This window comes from Bos indicus x Bos taurus, chromosome 5 (genome assembly GCF_003369695.1).
Source record: "Bos indicus x Bos taurus breed Angus x Brahman F1 hybrid chromosome 5, Bos_hybrid_MaternalHap_v2.0, whole genome shotgun sequence".
NCBI lineage: Eukaryota > Metazoa > Chordata > Mammalia > Artiodactyla > Bovidae > Bos > Bos indicus x Bos taurus.
The window spans coordinates 49960029-49976486 of NC_040080.1; the positions used below are offsets into that span (position 1 = coordinate 49960029).

The following is a 16458-nucleotide window of genomic DNA, read 5'->3' on the forward strand; positions in this document are numbered from 1 at the left end:
GACTGCAAGGAGATCCAGCGAGTCCATCCTAAAGGAGATCAGTCCTGGGTGTTCGTTGGAAGGACTGATGCTAAGGCTGAAACTCCAGTACTTTGGCCACCTCATGCGAAGACTTGACTCATTGGAAAAGACCCTGATGGTGGGAGGGATTGGGGGCAGGAGAAGGGGACAACAGAGTATGAGATGGCTGGATGGCATCACCGACTCAATGGACATGAGTTTGGGTAAACTCCGGGAGTTGGTGATGGACAGGGAGGCCTGGCGTGCTGTGATTCATGGGGTCGCAAAGAGTCGGACACGACTGAGCGACTGAACTGAACTGAACTGAATCTATACAGGTTTGGAGAAGTACAACTTGTAACTATATAATCAGTTAAGTAATGGTAGAATGACAGGTGAAGTTTTTTATTTGTAAGGTATATCGGAATAGATTTTGGAATTAAAAAAAGAGTAAAACTTTACTACCCACCCCCCCCGCCCCCGGGAAATCACTTAATTCCCTTAAGTCACAGTCTCTTCACTGAAAGTGATTATAAGAAGGTTTACAGGACTTATTAATATAGCACCTGGCACTCAATATCTGCTCTTGTTATAAGTGTGTTATATTTTCAACATTTAACATTTTGTGATAATCAGAAGTAAAACACTGTAAAACAATACCTCAGCAGAGCAGCTTGTACCACATTAACTGTCAAAGGTTTATATTAATAGTAGTTAGGACATGGAAGTAACCTAAATGTCCATCAACAGATAAATGGATAAAGAAAATGTGGTACATATATACAATGGAATATTGCTAAGCCTTAAAAAGGAACAAAATTGGGTCATATGTGGTGATGGGGATGAATCTAGAATGTCATGGAGTGAAGTCAGAAAGTGTAAGCCAAATATCATATATTAATGCGTATATGCATTAATCTGGAAAAATGTTACTAAGGAACCTATTTGCGGGGCAGGAATAGAGACACAGACATGGAGAATGGACTTATGGACAGAAGGTGGGAAGGAGGGATTGGAATGAATTGAGAGAGTAGCATTGAGATGTACACACCACCATGTGTAAAACCAGTAGCTAATGGGAAGCTGCTTTATACAGGGAGCTCAGCTCAGTACTCTGTGATGACCTAGACTGGTAGGATAAGGGAGTGGATGGAACGGAGACACAAGAAGGAGGGGTATAGCTGATTCATGTGCTTGTACCGCAGAAAATAACACAACACTGTAAAGCAATTATACTCCAATTAAAAAAAAAAGAACCAAGTCTTAGAATCAGTAGACATAAAATCAGGTATTACGGCTCTCTCTGAACTTGGACAAATTCTTGAATTTTCAAAATAATCTTATCTGCAAAATGGAGTTAACAACCAAAATGCCAAACTCTGAGGACTATTTTGAGTAACGAATGAGATAATGTAAGTGTAAATTATTTGAACAAGTGCTATACAAACGCATTTAATGTAGGAAGCTTAGATTAAGCATATTGCTAGATTGTATAGTGCCTAACATAATGCCTGAAATCTAGTGAGTATGCATTTCTGATTTACGTAATTTTGAATTTATAAATTGTGCATTTTCTTTCTGTATATTCAAAGTAGTATAACCATTTAATATGTAGAGTTGGAGCTTTTCACTTTTTTCCAGCCTGTGTTGTTATAGTAGAAAAAATAATCATTAAAATTTATGTATGTTTTTGCTCCTTTCTCTTACTTTAGGAATGGAACATTACTAAACTTTCAATTGAATATGATTCTGAGCCCTTTGGAAAGGAACGAGATGCAGCTATTAAGAAACTGGCTACTGAAGCTGGAGTAGAAGTAATTGTACGAATTTCACACACATTATATGATCTAGACAAGTAAGATTTTTTAATACACATAACATAATATTTGTCATTTTAACCATTTTGAAGTGTACATTTAAGTGGTCTTGAGTACAAAGACAATGTATTGTGGGACTTAAGTTGAAAAGTGAAAATAAAAACATGCATAATAGAATTGTAGAGAATTAAATTAACTCAAACCTGTAGCATTTTATTTAACTTCTGTAATTTTTGTTTACCCAAAGACAGATGCCAAAATTACAGACCTAAGTGCATAAGATAAAAATACTCAGAATTTCAGTTCCAAAACTATTAAAAGAATCACAAAATTATCTTTGACTGTTCTAGCTCAGCCTACTAACTTGCCATTCTGGGCTCTCAGCAATATTAATTTTATAGTTTATATGATACATAGCCATCAAGTACCTTGGTATATTTTACATGCTTGTCATAAATTATTTTATGTGTGTATATCTAGTCTGTCTGAATTTTGAGTTCATATGAAAATTGTATTAATATTATGTAGTCCTCTGAACAATGGTATGATATCTTATTTCTCAAAGTATATTTCATGAAATATCAGTCTTTTGTGATGCTTTGTCCAACAGAGATTCTGTGGTCAAGGTTAAATTTAGGAAGTTTTATTAATACATGCTGTAAGATTTGAGGATTCATAAGATTTTTTAACACTAACCTTTGGCATACTGTCACCCTTACAAGTGCTGAAATCTCATAATTTATGTACCTTTTATTTTACTTTTTTAAGTTGTTTTCACATTTTATCAAAATAATAAAGCTGATTCTGTAATATGACAGACTATTTTATTCCACTTTTCCAGTTGTACAAAAAATTGTGGTTTGATTCAGGCAGGAGTCTTAACTTCCTATTAAGCCAGAAGTCATATATCCTTTGATAATAAACTTGCCTGCTTGTTTACCATATTTCTTAACCTTAGAGAGCTGATAGCAAGGAGGCAAAACAAGATAAGGGCAGTTGCTTAAAGTGAGAAGCTCAGTATAAAATTATGTATAAAATTGGATTGTTTGTTAGACTGAATGTGAATATTTACTATATAAATCCGTCATATAAAAATGTAGCATATAGAGAATATCTTTTCTAAGATTTTTATTTTGCTTCTGTTATATAATTAGTAATGTCCTCAGTAGTATCATTGTAGATCATTATAGTGGACAGATTTCATTATGATCCTAGGTATAAACTCAAAGAATTACCTCAAAGCAAAATTTCTAAAAGCAGAGCATAGTTTTTATTGGTGGTTACTTTCCATACGTATAATTGATTCACCATTATATGTGATATAGAGAAAACTTTATTCTATTTGGATTAAGAAAATCTCGATTTGCTACTTATTAGTTATGTGACCTTGACTAGTTTATTAAATTCTCTTGAGGCTTCAGTTTCTGATCCATAAAATGATAGAGTATAATTTTACCAATAATTTTTTATGAAGCCTAAATGCTAGAATGCAAATGGCTATAGTGAAAAAGAATAATTGGTTATTCCCAAATTGTATCTAATTTGGCAATAAATACCATTGGCAAGGCTCTTTGTTTTAGTATTACTTAACTGAGGAATTAGTGATCAGAATTAAATATAAAATATATACGTAAGATACATATGTTAACATTTAACAAAAACATGCACAATAGAAAATACCAAGTAATTATCACTATAGTAATATAGAATCCTAATTAATAAAACTTGCTGATTACTCCTTGATATAATATTGGCCTGGTTTAGTTTTTATTGATGATTACAAAGTTCTCTGAGCTGTGTTGCAAAATATTTTTACATTTCCATATATATTATTTTTTTGTTTTTGCCTTTAGGCTTATTAGCCACTTGTTTTTTCCACTTATAGATGCTTAATTTTCTTTGTCATAAAAGTTTTGATATTTGCATGCTGTATATTTTGACATCTAGCAGATGTTTATAAAATGAAGAGAATGATTTTTAGATTTGTTAATTGTTTTAACAAGTTTCTTGGTCCTATAAGAAGATAATTCTCCTTGAAGTCTTAAGTGCAAATGGCTATGGTGAGAAAGAATAATGGGTTATTCCCAAATTGTATCTAATTCAGATTACCCATTGGCAAGGTTCTTTCCTTATAGTATTACTTAATTGAGAAATTAGTGATTAGAATTAAATATAAAAGATATATGTAAGATACATATATTGACATTTAACAAAAACATGTACAATAGAAAATAGAAGTGATTTTTCATTTTACTATCTTCATTTAATTTTCTTATTTTAAGACTTTTAAAAGTTTATCAAGTTATATTGTCCTTTTAAAAATACTAATAGCATTTTACTAACTTTTATAATAGGATCATAGAACTAAATGGTGGTCAGCCACCTCTTACCTATAAAAGATTCCAGACTCTCATCAGCAAAATGGAACCACTAGAAATACCAGTAGAGACAATTACTTCAGAAGTGATAGAAAAGTGCACAACTCCTCTGTCTGATGACCATGATGAGAAATACGGAGTCCCGTCCCTGGAAGAACTAGGTAGGTGTAAACAATAATACATATGGAGCTTAAGAGTTAATAAACCATTCAGAAAAATCCCACTTCTAATTTGACATGTATTTTGCACTAAAAGAAAAAGAAAGTCTTAAATGAAAAAGTGATTAATCTGTGTATTATTTATGTATGCTATTAATTAATGGTCTATCTGTTATCACCTTAAGATAAATGTCTCAAAGGACAGTGACCATGTTATATATCATCTCTCTGTGAGGACCTATCCAGGGCGTCATTTCATTTTTATGCTGTCAGATTTTTTTCCATTTCCTTTTTTTTTTTAGGTTTTGATACAGATGGCTTACCCTCTGCAGTGTGGCCAGGTGGAGAAACTGAAGCACTTACACGTTTGGAAAGGCATTTGGAAAGAAAAGTATGATAATACAGATGATGTTTATATTGTCAAATTGTCATTTAAAAAATAATTTCACTTTTTTAAAAACAATAAAATAGGCTGTTGAAAAAGGAGGATTAAGAGAAATAATTAAAATAGCACAAATATAATTGAAAATTGATAACTGTCTTCATTTAAATACCCTTCTTCCTCCTCTTCCAATTATTTACTGTTTAGCTACTATCAGTACTACCCCTCTGTGCTTTCTGTGTAAGCTGGTATCTGATGACTTTAAAGCTAGGATAGAGTTCTTCTGTTTCACATTATCTCAGTGTCAGAAAGACAGGTTGAAGGTGCTCTCAACCTTGTGTTAGGAATTTGCCACATGAGGATGACTAAAACAAAAGAATGCTCACTTTTATCTTGTTTTTTATTAAATCTGTCATTTGTGGCTGAAAAAATGAGATTTTATTCCCCAAGGACTATGTAACGTTCTTGAAAAGCTCAATTTCAGTCTTTTAAAATTGGAAAGGCAGTTAGCATAACTTTCTCTGTGTTTTTTTCAGGCTTGGGTGGCAAACTTTGAAAGACCTCGAATGAATGCAAATTCCCTGCTCGCTAGCCCTACTGGACTCAGTCCTTATCTCCGATTTGGTTGTTTGTCATGTCGACTCTTTTATTTCAAACTGACAGATCTCTACAAAAAGGTATTATCTAGAACTGGAGCTTATTTTTAAAAAATACTTTTTACAAAAAAAAAAATCGCTGATAATACTTCTTTGCTTTTTTAATCTTAGGTGAAGAAGAACAGTTCCCCTCCCCTTTCCCTTTATGGGCAACTATTATGGCGTGAATTTTTCTATACAGCAGCAACAAATAATCCACGCTTTGACAAAATGGAAGGAAACCCCATTTGTGTTCAGATTCCATGGGATAAGAATCCTGAGGCTTTAGCAAAATGGGCAGAAGGACGGACGGGCTTTCCATGGATTGATGCCATCATGACACAGCTTCGTCAGGAGGGCTGGATTCATCATTTAGCCAGACATGCAGTTGCTTGTTTCCTGACACGAGGTGACCTGTGGATTAGTTGGGAAGAAGGAATGAAAGTAAGTGTTCTTCCAACTAATGTAGCATGGCTTTATTTTGAAGAACTCTATACCTTTTATATATATATATATATATATATATATATATATATATCCTAAAAGTTGTCTATTATATAGATTCGTTTATAGTCTTATTTCTGTTTTTCAATAGAAAAGCATTTATTTCTTAACTATAGAGGCAACTTTTGGGCATAATCAGATTGGATTAACCTGAAGTCAGTTAACCTGAAGTCATTTCAGTGGCTAAATCAGCCTACCCATCAAGGGAACTCTAAAATTTAATACTCTGGGCTTAGCAGATTGATGTATATTTATAGGTGATCATTTCTGTCACGTAGAAGATTCACCAAAGAGTCTTAGAAATAGCAATCTTTATTTTATAAATTTAAAAATATAAATCATTTTGCCTCACTTCAACACCATAGCTTTTTAGTCTTATTATGTAATGTGATGCATACTACATTTTGTGACATCATCTTATGGGTATATATAAGAGGACTTAAATACGTTTTACCTTCCTATCTATATCATAAATTTCCCCTTTCCATGTTTTCTGATCCCATGTTTTTTTACATCTCTATTTCCTAGCACCAAGTCGTACATGAGGTAGATGCATAGCACACACTTAATGAATTTATAAAAATAATTTAATTCTGTTTCCCTTTTGGATCAAGGAATCCCAAATTTAAATTCCATAACTCTAATTAAATTTTAAAGGTCATTTGTATTTGATTGTTCCCATTATGTAGACCAATGTACCAAGCTTCCAAGTGTTTTTTTTGGTGGTTTATTTGGTAGTATTTTGCTTTCTTGAAAGTGTTTACTACTTTTTTTTTTCCTTTTTTAAAAAATCTTCCAATATCCTAACTTACCCTTTTAAATCAATGACTTGAATAACTTTTCTCTCCCCTTTCCAATAACACTGCCAAGCTTACAATGGTAAATTCTATTCAGAAATTTGTATAGTACTAATATGTTTCTTTCCCTGAAATAACTCATTATAGGATAGAACATAGACAAGGAAACTAACTTTGGAATGTTTAGTTTTATAGTTCAGTCCTAGATTTTCTTTACATTGACTTTTGATCTACAGAGACCTGGAAAATGCTTGCTTTGAGAAATATCTGTGTGCAAACTAATTGATTACCGTTACTTCTGAAGGTATTTGAAGAATTACTGCTTGATGCAGATTGGAGCATAAATGCTGGAAGTTGGATGTGGCTGTCTTGTAGTTCCTTTTTCCAGCAATTCTTTCACTGCTATTGCCCTGTTGGTTTTGGTAGGAGAACAGATCCCAATGGAGACTATATCAGGTAAATCAAGGATGATTATTATTCAGTTTGGAATAGCTAATCCAGGAAGAGCTTGTCATGCTTAAACAACACTTAAGGTATTCCCCACTCCTGATGGGCAGCAGAGATGAGGAAAAGGGTAATAAATCATTTAAATGGTATTGATTTGATTTGGGTCATTCATAGCTAATAAATAGTGTGTTATAATTTGCTTACAGTTCATTTATTAATAATTTTTCTTCCTTTTCCTAAAAGGCGTTATTTGCCTGTCCTAAGAGGCTTCCCTGCAAAATATATCTATGATCCCTGGAATGCACCAGAAGGTATTCAAAAGGTAGCCAAATGTTTGATAGGAGTTAATTATCCTAAACCAATGGTGAACCATGCTGAGGCAAGCCGTTTGAATATTGAGAGGATGAAACAGATCTATCAGCAGCTTTCACGATACAGAGGACTCGGTATGTCTTAAATGCCTTTGATTTGTTTCTTTAGCAGCTGTTTATGTCCCCATCCTTGAATTTCATCTTGATGATAACTTAATAGGAAATTTTTTCCCTTTAGGTCTTCTTGCTTCAGTGCCATCTAATCCTAATGGGAATGGAGGCCTCATGGGATATTCTCCGGGAGAAAATATCCCAGGTTGTAGCAGCAATGCAAGTAAGTAAAAAGGAAATTTCTATACTTAGTAACATAAAGAGATGAATAATAAAATATATTGTTTATTGTACCTCACTATAATATGTTTTTAAAATTCTATCTAAAATTTGTGTAATAGGTTCCTTGTATATATGCGTACATGTACACACATACACACCCCCTTACTCCATTAGTGACATTTTAGAGCTGGAAATGGCAACTCACTCCAGTGTTCTTGCCTTGAAATCGTATGGACAGAGGAGTCTAGGGGGCTATAGTCCATGGGGTTGCAAAAGGGTCAGACATGACTTAGCGACTGAAAAACAATGGAGATGGAAAATATTGTTACATATAGTGGAATTTGGGTCAAAGATCTTGCAAACTGAATGAGGATAGCAATATTAAGGAAAATGAAACTCAGATGTTATATTTTCAGAATGCCCATGTTTTATTCTCTTTAAGTATATATTAACTATAAGATAATTAATTAAGAAGATCAGAGGCCCTGTGAATGTGGCCAAAGATTTATCATATACATGCATAGCGATGCTGGTCTTTTTGCACATGAGTTTTTCCTTACAAAGCCTGGTCTATAGTGGTATTCTTTGTGATATATATGTATAGTTATTTGCCACACATATATTCTTAATACATGTGAAGAAGTCAGAATGTATTGGACATTTGAATCATCTCAATTTTCAAATGTTCTAACCAAAAATCAGTTCAGTCACTCAGTCATGTCCGACTCTTTGCAACCCCGTGGACTGCAGCATGACAGGCTTCCCTGTCTATCACCAACTCCCGGAGCTTACTCAAACTCATGTCCATTGAGTCGGTGATGCCATCCAACCATCTCATCCTTTGTTGTCCCCTTTTCCTCCTGCCTTCAATCATTCCCAGCATCAGGGTCTCTTCAAATTAGTCCATTCATCATATCAAGTGGCCAAAGTATTGGAGTTTCAGCTTCAGCATCAGTCCTTCCAGTGAATATTCCTTCCAGTGAATATTCAGGGCTGATTTCCTTCAGGATGGACTGGTTGGATCTCCTTGCAGTCCAAGGGACTCTCAAGAGTCTTCCCCAACATCACAGTTCAAAAGCATCAATTCTTCGGCGCTCAGCCTTCTTCACAGTCCAACTCTCACATCCATACATGACCACTGGAAAAACCATAGCCTTGACTAGACAGACCTTTGTTGCAAAGTAATGTTTCTGCTTTTTAATATGCTGTCTAGGTTCATCATAGTTTTTCTTCCAAAGAGCAAGCATCTTTTAATTTCATGGCTGCAGTCACCATCTGCAGTGATTTTGGAGCCCCCCAAAATAAAGCCTCTCACTTTCCATTGTTTCCCCATCTATTTGCCATGAAGTGATGGGACCAGATGCCATGATCTTAGTTTTCTGAATGTTGAGTTTTAAGCCAACTTTTTCAGTCTCCTCTTTCACTTTCATCAAGAGGCTCTTTATTTCTTCTTCTCTTTCTGCCATAAAGTGTGGTATCACTGCATATCTGAAGTTATTGATATTTCTCCCAGCAACTTGATTCTAGCTTGTGCTTCATTCAGTCTAGCATTTCTCATGATATGCAGAGTACATAAGTTAAATAAGCAGGTGACAATATATAGCCTTGATGTACTCCTTTCCTGATTTGGAACCAGTCTGTTGTTCCATGTCCAGTTTAAATCTGCATACAGATTTCTCAGGAGGCAGGTCAGGTGGTCTGGTATTCCCATCTCTTTCAGAGTTTTCCACAGTTTGTTGTGATCCACACAGTCAAAGGCTTTGGCATAGTCAGTAAAGCAGAAGTAAGATGTTTGTCTGGAATTCTCTTGCTTTTTCTGTGATTCAACGGATGTTGGCAATTTGATCTCTGGTTCCTCTGCCTTTTATAAAACCAGCTTGAACATCTGGAAGTTCACGGTTCACATACTGTTGAAGCCTGGCTTGGAGAATTTTGAGCATTACTTTGCTAGTGTGTGAGATGAGTTCAATTGTGCAGTAATTTGAGCATTCTTTGGCATTGCCTTTCTTTGGGATTGGAATTAAAACAGACCTTTTCCAGTCCTGTAGCCACTGCTGAGTTTTCCAGATTTGCTGGCATATTGAATGCAGCACGTTATAACAGCAACATCTTTTAGGATTTGAAATAGCTTAATTGGAATTCCATCACCTCCACTAGCTTTGTTCATAGTGTTGCTTCCTAAGGCCCACTTGACTTCACATTGCAGGATGTCTGACTCTAGGTGAGTGAGCACATCATCGTGGTTATCTGGGTCATGAAGATCTTTTTTGTAGAGTTCTTCTGTGTATTCCTGCCACCTCTTCCTATTATCTTCTGCTTCTGTTAGGTCCATACCATTTCTGTCCTTTATTGTGCCCATCTTTGCATGAAATGTTCCCTTGGAATCTCTAATTTTCTTGAAGAGATCTCTAGTCTTTCCCATTCTGTTGTTTCCCTCTATTTCTTTGCATTGATCACTGAGGAAGCCTTTCTTATCTCTTCTTGCTATTCTTTGGAACTCTGCAGTCAGATGAGTATATTTTTCCTTTTCTCCTTTGCCCTTTTCTTCTCTTCTTTTCTCAGCTATTTGTAAGGCCTCCTCAGACAACCATTTTGCCTTTTTGCATCTTTTTCTTGGGGATGGTCTTGATCCCTGCCTCCCGTACAATATCACGAACCTCCGTCCATAGTTCTTCAGGCACTCTGTCTATCAGATCTAATTCCTTGAATCTATTTGTCACTTCCACTGTTTAATCATAAGGGATTTGATTTAGGTCATACCTGAATGGTCTAGTGGTTTCCCCTAGAAATTAGAAATTTCTTCAATTTCAATCTGAATTTGGCAATAGGAGTTCATGATCTGAGTCACAGTCAGCTCCCGGTCTTTTTTTTTTTTTTTTAATGTCAGATACTCAAAATTTGATATTAAGAATAAAATCTTTTAACAAATTGAACTCCTCTGAGTTCAGAAATATTTTGCATATTTTTGAGAGCATCAACACTTAGCTTAGGGTAACAGGAATGAAAGCACTCATCTCTTACTGCCTACTTTTGTGTATGAGGAGATTTTTGTCACATGCTCACAATATCCTGGAGAAATCCCCTGGTGGTGGGATTCTCATTCTGTGATTGGAGAAATAAGCCTAGAAGAGTTAGGTAACTTAACCGAGATCCCACAGTTAGTAAGTAGCTGAGCTAAGACTCAGATCCAAGTCTAACTTGTCCTAAAGTTCATACTCTTTTCTGTATCACTGGACCTCCCCTGTAAATGTAATGCCATGTGTAGTGTTTATAAAACAAAAGATTTTATTATGTGTTTGGCCTACATTCAAATTATTGCTGTTGATGGTAGTGTACTTCAGAAATGTTCTTTCTCAAAGTCTCCTACGATTTAAAATAAACTTTAACAAGGAATCATTTCAAAAGTTCTGTCACATTTCTTACGCAGTTCACAGACTGCCTTTTTTCTCCACACTTGAGTTTTAGGGACAGAAGTTCTGTGAAACACTGAGATAACAGGCAGGCAGCAGAGGGGTAGAAAGCAACACACTCCAGTTACCTAACTAATGGGGGATGATGGCACATACTCTTTCTTAGTTCAAATCTGTATTCATTATTTGAAGTTATCTGCAAAACTAATCATGTTAGCAAGTTAAATTGGAATGATTTAGCTTCACAAATTTATACACACGATGTTTTATGGTAGGATTAATAAATTTGAAAGTAGTCTAATTATGTAAATATTTGCCTATAACACACTTTGTAGCTAGGTACTGTGAGGCTTTCAAAAAACAGAAGACATAAAAGCCACATTGAGCTTGGAGTCTAAATGGGGGTGTGGAAAGAGAAAAAAATAAATGCAGTAAGTGATAAATTGTTAAGATCCTGCCTCCCCATGCAATAGGAAAAAAGGGAGAAGAACACTGAGAGTTAAAGGAACTAGGAAACTTTGCTTGGAAGGTGGTGGGGTGGGTAGCACCTTCGTCTGTGTCTCCTCCTTGTGTGAACTGTTTAGCTGTCATCTGACAGACATTTATTCTCTTATCTCCAAGGACGTATGTTTTAGATTGGTGCTGAGAAAGAAGGAGGTGAAGAAAGCATGTATATCTTACTGATGCCCTATGTTTTGCCTTCATGATCAAGTGTCTAATCATTGTCATCCAGTAAAGAAATGTTTTTTACAAAATGACTATCAGTGATTTTTCCTTTGAATAGTTAACATTTCTGTGTCCCTAAATTTAAGGACAAGTTAAGTTTTCCTGATTTGGGCATATGATTTTTGGTTCTTAGGAAACATTGTGGATTAATTCTAAAAAAAATAATATAAATACTAAAAATTAGATTTGTAATCTTAATACATACAACTTGGAATTTACTTAAGTGATTTTACTGTCTTTTAAAACTGTCTTTTAAATACTAACAGGTTGTACTCAAGGGAGTGGTATTTTACATTATGCTCATGGAGACAGTCAGCAAACTCATCTATTAAAGCAAGGTAAGAATGAAGCATTCAAGCATATTGTGCTTTTCACCTTTCCTATCTTAAACATACTTTTTTTTTTTTAATGTGTAGGAAGAAGCTCCACAGGCGCTGGTCTTGGCAGTGGGAAACGTCCTAGTCAGGAAGAGGACACGCAGAGTATTGGTCCTAAAGTCCAGCGACAAAGCACTAATTAGGTAAATATTTTAGAGCTTTATGTCTTGCTTAAGCCAGAGTATGTAATCAACATAAATTAAGATAATTTCCGAAATGGAGCTTATCTCTATTTTCAAACCAGAGAATCTGGGGCATACAGTTTTAAAAAATATTTATTTGACTGCTCTGGGTCTTAGTTGCAGCATGTGGGATCTTGAGTTGTGGCATGCTAACTCTTAGCTGTGGCTGTGGGATTTAGATCCCTGGCCAAGGGTCAAACCTGGGCTTCCTCCATTGGGAGTGCAGAGTCTTAACCACTGGTCCACGAGGGAAGTCCCAGGCATAAATTTTTCAATGATTGTTACAAAATCAATTCTGGGACAAGAGAAGTACACCTGTACTAGGCACAGTGCTATACTGTTTTATGTCCTCTGAACTGATGATCTTCAGATCTGAAAAGCTTATGGTGTTCTGCTCAGATTTTTTCTCAGAAAAAGCCAACCTTTTCATTTCCTTCCTATGTGACCATGAGTCTAAAACAATTAAAGTGACTTTTAACTTATAGTGATATTAATAATATCCCTTTGTGAACTTTTCCTCATATCTTAAGTGTTTATAAATTTATCTATTGTGATAGATCTGAAATCTAAATTATTTCCAGTCTGATAGGTAGCTTTTTTTTTTTCAATGTTGGTCCTTTTTGAAAATGTCAAAAAGCCATGCCTATATTCAATTCAATTGGTTTGGGAATACTGTTTTATGATTTAAATTTATATGAAAAGATTTCATACAATGCATTTGCCAGTTAAGACTTTTGTTTCTTCAGTTATCTTGAACTGTTCACATTTTTAAAGTCATTGGTTTTTTAATGTGAACCTAATTAGTCTGTAAATTTCTTGACGATTAGTAAACACTCATCAGATTTTTATCATTCCTTGCAATCAAGCTTTACGCAGTTTTTTTTTTTCCTTACATCACAGAAAACATTCAGAAGGAATACTGTTGCAGCTGAAATTGGTGGGGAGTTCAATACTTTTTCAGTTAAATTATTTTAAAATATTCCTCATTGATGGAAAGCAGTTACATATTGAAATGCATTATTTCTAATAACATTTCCATGGTTTTTAACTTTTTAAATGAATTTGACATAGGACAAATGGTAATTTGTATATAAAGAACTTGGTAAAAGAATTTGCTTAATGTAAATATAAATAGTCACAATTAGTATAGACCCATCAATATATTTTTGATAATTTTTCATGTATGGTAAAAATTAAAGTGGCTAACTGATATTCTGATACAAAAAATCAAAGTTTTGAGAGTCAGTGTGGGAAAATAGGTTTCTAGACTTTCTTAAAAGACTTTGTTAAAATTTTAAGACAGAATTTTTCTTGACATCATTGTTTGGTCTAACTTTACACTCTTTGATAATAATGTTTTAAAAAATGTGCATAATCAAAATTAGCAGTTATAGCCTCTGTTAACGTAGATAATATATGTTTTAAAACTTCATGTATGCCTGTTTTGACCCAAAGTTGTGGAAGTATCATATGTTAAGTTCTTTTTGTTCTCCCTTTCTTTGTTCAATTACAGCTAAAGTGTGACTATGTTATTAAAGTATATGCATATATGGAATCTTGTGTACTTGATTTTTTTTTCTTTTAAAAAATTTTTTTGCTTGTTTTAGGTAAGGAGGAGAGCTTTGGTATGTGAGATGTGATCACAAACTAGAAACAGAGTCTGTAAACTACATGTTACCATTCTGAAAGAAGAAACAGCTACTATAATTTAGTAAAATACTTTTCAAAATTATTCTAAGTAAGAGTACTATCTTCTAAATACTTGGTACTTTTAAAAATAAACATATCTATAAGAAAGATTTAAAACCAAAGAGATTTTTTTTCAAGTAATTGGGCTTACAACTGTGAATTAGTCAGTATGGTGTAACAGTTAAGAGTGTGGGCTCTGGATTCGAATGCCTGGTTCTGCCATTTATCGGCTGTGAGATCTTGGACAGTTATTAACCTTTTGTGCCTTCTTTTTTCTCATCTATAAAATGAAGATGAGAATAGTATTTGCTTCATCAGTTCATTGAATTCAGTCACTCAGTTGTGTCCGACTCTTTGTGACCCCATGGACTGCAACATGCCAGGCTTCCCTGTCCATGACCAACTCTAGTGCCTGGCATGTGGTAAAGATGGTCGATAAATGTTAGCTATAGGGTGGTCATGCTGTGTAGCCCCCTGAATTGTGCAGCGTAGAGTCTGCATAACTGCATGTTGCAACTCTGGTTAGCTGCCAATTATTGTTATCATAACTATTATTAATCTGGTAATTCCATTTTGCTATTCAGGTGTTTGTCTGATTGTATGGTCCTAGAAGTGAATTATTTAAATACTTAGGGTGGAAAAAACTTTGGGTGGCATTTATTTAAGACAACTGGCATAGCTAAATTGGTCAGTTTCAAGTGTTGGTTACAATGTGCAGGGTTGTGTTGTCATTCCTCATACAATTTTGTGGAGCCCTGGTACTAGCTGCCAGCTCCTTAATGCACATTCCTGCTCCCTCCCTCCTGACCAGTGACTGTGGCATGCAGTTCTAAGGCCCGACTTCACATTCTGTAACTTCCTTCTCTTTTCTGTGGTGGTAGTTTAGTTGGTAAGTTGTGTCTGACTCTTGCAACCCCATGGACTGTAACCTGCCAGGCTCCTTTGTCCATGGGATTTCCCAGGCAAGAATCCTGGAGTGGGTTGCCATTTCCTTCTCCAGGGGATCTTCCTGACCTAGGTATCAGACCCAGATGTAGGTGACACACTTCAGTTAGTCTGGACCCCAGATCCTAGTATTTCAGGAAAGAGTGCAGTAAAGCCACAAATAATGTGGGTTTTGTGTGGGGGTAACTCAGAGGGAGAAGAGTTACTGGACAAACACTCCCCTACCTCATATATCCTGGAGATCAAAGTTGATCTAGAAACAAGGAGTAAGGATTCTTGCTGCTACTCTGTGGAATTAAAGTACAACTTGTCACCCTCTCAACAAAGGCTGTTGAGCACAAACTAGGTAATAAGGCTAGACTCAAAGATTTGGTTAGCATTTCCCAAGTCCCTGTCATGTGCCAAGCATTGTTGATAGGAAAATTAATTCATCAGTATCCACAGTGAGTTCACTCCACAAGGAGACAGGGCAATCTAGAAGAATTACAGTCCTTTGTGTTAAGGCTGTTTTTAGAAGTATGCACAGTATACTATGAAATACAAAGTGAGGGGCCTAGCGCCCGGGTAAATCACAGCTTTCCTGTTCCCAGCTCCACACCCAGCATAGGACAGCTAGCCCAGTTTTGGCACCTTGTCCTTTACATTTAACTCTATTATAGTTGCAGTTAATAGTGTCAGTGGTGGTTAATATCTTTGTCCTCCACCAGAATGTGAACTCCATATTCCCCCTTGTCTGGTGCACTTCTGTGTTGTCATTGCTGCTACAAATGCTTGACACTTAATAGGCATGCCATAAATATGTGTATGGATAAATATGAGAGTAAATGGGACAGACGTTGAGCCTGGCTTTAGGGAGAGATTTGTTTATGAGATTGGAATCACCGGTAATAATCAGAATATAAACCACCAAGCAGTTTATCTGAAAAGGCTAGTATTTGGGTTAAAGTGTCAGGAGGCAGTTTAATTCTTTCAAGTTCTTTAATTCTTCTTTAAAGAAGAATCAGGCACTGTAGCTGACTGCTGGGTTGGCAGGGGACGGGGGACAGGAAGGCTAGATAGGTTCCGAAGAAGTTTCGGGATTTTTTTAAACTAAATTTCTTTTGTAAATTAGTTCTTTATCTGTAGGCTTATTTGGGGAATTCTGAATGGCTACAGCTTAAACATATAGCGGTTTCTGAGTTATTTCTACCTTTTTTTCTTCTCACGGGCTGTGACATTCCCCAAGGGACAAAAAGACAAACTCCAAGTTCTCTAAACTACACAGAGGGCAAAGGCGTGAGAATGCCAGCGACAATAGTTGCTGGCCAAAGCTAAAAAGCCGGTCGGGGTGAACTCCGCCACCCTGCCCCTCCGCGCTGCGTCAGAGG

General features: G+C 35.6%; 1 protein-coding gene across 3 annotated transcripts in view; it reads left to right on the plus strand.

Annotated features, from left to right (window-relative positions):
* Positions 1 to 14227, plus strand: part of CRY1 (cryptochrome circadian regulator 1) — a 96025-nt gene extending 81798 nt beyond the window's left edge. The window contains exons 3-13 of one of the 3 annotated variants that reach the window (XM_027541881.1): positions 1713 to 1855; positions 4172 to 4356; positions 4656 to 4744; positions 5272 to 5412; positions 5503 to 5814; positions 6976 to 7127; positions 7362 to 7564; positions 7668 to 7763; positions 12165 to 12236; positions 12315 to 12418; positions 14065 to 14227. In XM_027541881.1, coding sequence (XP_027397682.1) covers positions 1713 to 1855; positions 4172 to 4356; positions 4656 to 4744; positions 5272 to 5412; positions 5503 to 5814; positions 6976 to 7127; positions 7362 to 7564; positions 7668 to 7763; positions 12165 to 12236; positions 12315 to 12418 — 1497 coding nt within the window. In that variant the 3' untranslated portion in view covers positions 14065 to 14227. Of the gene's footprint in view, positions 1 to 1712; positions 1856 to 4171; positions 4357 to 4655; positions 4745 to 5271; positions 5413 to 5502; positions 5815 to 6975; positions 7128 to 7361; positions 7565 to 7667; positions 7764 to 12164; positions 12237 to 12314; positions 14013 to 14064 lie in introns of those variants that run through there. The other 2 variants (XM_027541879.1, XM_027541880.1) reach the window with 2 other exon arrangements.
* The last annotated feature ends 2231 nt before the right edge of the window (positions 14228 to 16458 follow it).